General features: G+C 32.3%; 1 protein-coding gene across 1 annotated transcript; it reads right to left on the bottom strand.

Moving 5' to 3' along the window:
- Positions 1–3,057: 3,057 nt before the first annotated feature.
- Positions 3,058–4,011, bottom strand: LOC127684248 (olfactory receptor 1020-like). Its single transcript, XM_052181203.1, has one exon. It carries the CDS (start codon positions 4,009–4,011, stop codon positions 3,058–3,060), a length of 954 nt encoding a protein of 317 aa, XP_052037163.1.
- Between the last annotated feature and the right edge of the window lie 497 nt (positions 4,012–4,508).

Here is a 4,508-nt window from a genome sequence, read left to right as displayed (position 1 = left end):
TTACAGCAGTAATCACATTTAATTTTCTCACAGAGCCTGTTATGCAGAGCCAAGTAACAGACACTTCTTCATAAGGAAAACTATATAACACCTTGTCAGATGAAAATAAATTAGGATACAAAAATCAAAGGTGGAAAGGTTTCAGATGGAAGAGAAAACCTTTCTTAGAGGTAGTAGTTGAAAAATCAAAAAATATTTAAGTGTCTAGAATCAGGCTCATCACTACAGTGTGGAATTTGTGTGTGTGTGTGTGTGTGTGTGTGTGTGTAAAATGTTCTTGTATTCTAATCCATTCATAAGTTCATTTATTTCTGGAAAATTTTTAAATATGGTGTCAAAGCCAGTTTGATTTACCATCTAGGACTTGTAAGCATATGTGAATTTGTAATAAAATTGCCCCAATTTAACTTTAAATATATTATTTACTTGCTTCTCACACATACAGCAGATACATCAGAGTTCACATATAATAATGGATACTTTAGAATCATTAGGATATATCCACATATGAATAAAATGTTCAAGAGCAATTGACAATGTACATTTCCACAAGGATAAATAACAATTTATATACAAATACACAAATATATTTTAGATATCAAATACAGAATATAACCTACCTGCAAATACTGACCGATTGCACATCCTACGAAGAAGAAAGATTTATAATGAATGTTTCTGACATAATTCCCTAAGTGTCTAAAGATACCTTTAAAGATCAATTTAAATATTCTTTGATTCTCAAGGGAATAATCTTAATTTGATGCTGTGAGGAGTTGTATTCACCTATGTGATCAAAATTTCTCTCTAACATATGGAAAATTACCCCAAGTCCCCTCTCTCACTTTCTCACTCTCTCACCTTCTCCCCCATCTGTGTGTGTATGTTTGTGAATTGTTTTTATCTATTAATTTCAATAATTAAAAACAAAAATATAGTTAGATGATGTTTTGTATATTTAGTAAACTAGTTAGAGAGTTCCCCAAGAACTCATTTTTCTTTGTACTCACTAAGGAGAAGTTATCACATGGAATTAAGGGATAAGGTATGATAAATGACAGTTTTGATGAAAGATTACTGCAAAAAAATACAATCTTTTACTTGTTACCCATTTCTTGAAATTCATTGAACTCCACAATTTTTTGTTTTTTTCTAAATAATACTGTGTATACAATTTTGATGTAAAATTATTTTTTCTTTCTCACAGTCAAACAAATCAAATTACCCTTTGGATATTTAGAATTATGGTGATGAGTAAAGGAAAGCTAATCATTTTCAAATTATAGTTCTTCTCTGAAAAAAATACATTATTATTTGCCACAAAGATTTTAAATTCAATGGCAAAAATAACTGTTAAGCATGTAGAACACAGAGAATTATTTTTTTTATAAATAAATGGCATGAAAGTTATAGTAGAAATCAAACATTTTCCAACTTGATTAAAAGCCTCATTCACAAGTCTGCTATTGTTAACTTTATCAATATCCTATAGCTGATGAACATATAAGGATAAGGCATAACGTGATACTATTTCTCTGCTAAATGAATATATTGATAATGATTCCCCTAAGTTCTCATCTTTTTACTCATAGATTGGTGCATCACTCAAACCTTATTAGAGTAGCTTATATTTTATTTAGATATTAAACAGAGACTCTCAACTGATCAACATGTGAGAATAAGAGACTGAAATGCTATTCCAAATGGAATATATACATCACACTTCCTACCCTCAAGGCTTAGGGATCATTGGAGAAGAAATCCATGAGAGGTTACAAGAGTCAAAGGTACTTGGCATATCTACTTAAATATGATATACTGGATATAAGAGGAGTGCTGCAGAAGTGAATTCATAGTGGCTGTGGCTATACCCCAGAGACCTGCAAAAGTTCAAGTCAGCTATACTTATTCTATGAATAAAAAGAAGTATCACAAAACTAAGACACTGTAGCTCTGGTTGATTTTTAAATTATAGGAAAAAATATAATTGTGATTTTAATTGGATTATGTCAATGTTAAATGAAGTATTCAAACATGTCAGTAATACTTCATCTTCTTTGGTAAGACTATGTCTATAATGATTTGAAAAATGTGTATTATTGTGTGTATTTATTTTTATTAAAGTAATGAAAGAAATCTAGGCTAATGGAAAAATTTGACATTAAGGGATATTAGAAGACTATGAAAGATTGCCTAGATGAGGTAAATTGTCAGTAACATTCTCTAACTTTATTTTCAGAGACATGACACTATCATATAGATCATACAGAAGAGTAGTGTATTTCTTTGTGGTCCAATGTGGTTGATATATTTGAAAGAAGCATGGATGAGACATTTACTAAGTTCTAAATCTACACAATATCTACTTCAATGTGGTATATTAACACAGATACTAGTTGTCACACTGTTCTAACACTGATTTTTCCCCCAGCCTAATAAACAACACAATTTTCATATCAATTCACAAATTTTTATAAGGAATCTATGACATTCTGGAACAAATAGGAATAAAACATTGAATTCTGGTTTTGCCATGTTTCAAATAACTTTAAAAGATTTGAATATTACCACATTATTGCTGCAGTTCATATTCTATAATAACATCTGGTAAAAGTGTTTGTATTACATATAGTATTTTATAGTAATATGAGAAAATGGAGTTGATAATGGTAATGAATATCTGATCAACAAGTCAATGTGGCTACCATGGTTGAAAGATTTATTTTTCATATGCCATATATTTGGGCAACTCAAAATTCACAACTATTTTTCACACAGACATTGACTATATATTGAATATAGTCAATATATAGTCATGTCTGTGTGAATATAGTCAATATATATATTGCCATGTCTTGGCAAGAGAGCTCATTGTCAAACACACTGAATATGATTTGCTAAAATATATATTTGTGGGTTTATTAGACATCTTTATTACATGGAGGAGATCGAGAAGTATGTTTAATGTACATATATCACCTTGGACAGATAGAAACAACTTAAGCATATTTAAAAATCTATTATATCCTGCATAACAGAAGGATGGGAAACATAGCTTTATAGAATGTGTTTCTGTAAGATTTTTTTTACTGCCTCTTTCACATCTTTATTTTTTAAACTGTAGATGAGAGGATTAAGCATGGGAATCACTACTGTATAAAACACAGACACAACCTTGTCCTGTTCCATAGAGTAACTAGTAGTAGGTCGCAAGTACATAAAGAGAATTGAACCAAAAAAGATGGTAACAGCCATGAGATGGGAGGCACAGGTGGAGAAGGCTTTGTGTCTTCCCTCTGCAGAAGGCATCTTCAATATGGCAATGAGGATACACAAGTAAGAAATGAGAACAATGAGAACACAGATGAGAACAGTAAAACTGGAAAAGACCATGATCACAATACCATTGATGTGGATGTCAGAACAAGAGATTTTGAGCAGGGGTGGGGTGTCACAATAGAAATGGTTGATCTTATTAGAGCGACAGAAGGACAGTCTGAAAGTCATCCCTGTGTGGATGGCTGCATTGCCAAAGCCTGCTAGGAATGAAGTAGACACCAGCATGAAACAAATTCTCCCAGACATGAGAACTGGGTATAGCAGGGGACTCCAGATGGCTGCATAGCGGTCATAGGCCATCATGGCTAGCAGGAAGCATTCAGTTCCCAAGAAGGAGCCAAAGAAGAAAAACTGGGTAGCACACCCATTGAAAGAAATGTCCTTATCCTCCACCACAAGGTTCAGCAGCATTTTAGGGGTGACTGTAGAAGAGGAAGAGGCATCAACAAAAGAAAGGCTGCTGAGAAAGAAGTACATGGGTGTGTGGAGACAGCGGTCAATCTTAATCAGGGCCATCATGCCCAAATTACCCACCAGGGTCATCATGTAGATGATCAGGAACAAGGCAAAGAGGATACCTTGCAGGTCTGGATTGTCTGAAAGGCCCAAAAGGATAAATTCTGTCACTTCTGTGTCATTTCTATCTGGGATTCCTTTTATGGTTCTGACCATCTGTGCTGCAACATAAAAAAAAGTTAAATCATTGAATTTAGCTAGATGACTGTGTCATACAGACATAAATATATATGTAAAACACATAAATGTTAAATAGTGAAAAGTGAGATTAGTAAAAATTTTAATATGTATTATTTTACATCAAGAATATTGTCTGAATATTGTGTGTCAGCTCCCAAAGAACTTGAGAGAAGTACTTTATTATCCACTAACTTTGATCACATTTTAATCATTTATCCATTAATTACACCATGCCATTAGATATTATGTCTATTATGAGTTAATTAAGCATATATTTCTGCATAAAATAACATATTTTTAAACAACAAAGTGTTCCTTTACAGTCCTAGTAGAAGAATAAAAAATAATGATAGCTGTAAAAAAGAAAGAAAGAAAGAAGGAAGGAAAGAAAGAAGAAAGAAAGAAAGAAAGAAAGAAAGAAAGAAAGAAAGAAAGAAAGAAAGAAAGAAAGAAAGAAAGAAAGAAGGAAAGAA

This window comes from Apodemus sylvaticus, chromosome 5 (assembly GCF_947179515.1).
Source record: "Apodemus sylvaticus chromosome 5, mApoSyl1.1, whole genome shotgun sequence".
Classification (NCBI taxonomy): Eukaryota; Metazoa; Chordata; class Mammalia; order Rodentia; family Muridae; genus Apodemus; species Apodemus sylvaticus.
This window is presented reverse-complemented; position numbering and strand designations above follow the sequence as displayed.

Bases quoted from the DNA above. Each gene is read 5' to 3' on its own strand.
- LOC127684248 (XM_052181203.1), bottom strand. From the start codon at position 4,011: ATGGTCAGAACCATAAAAGGAATCCCAGATAGAAATGACACAGAAGTG.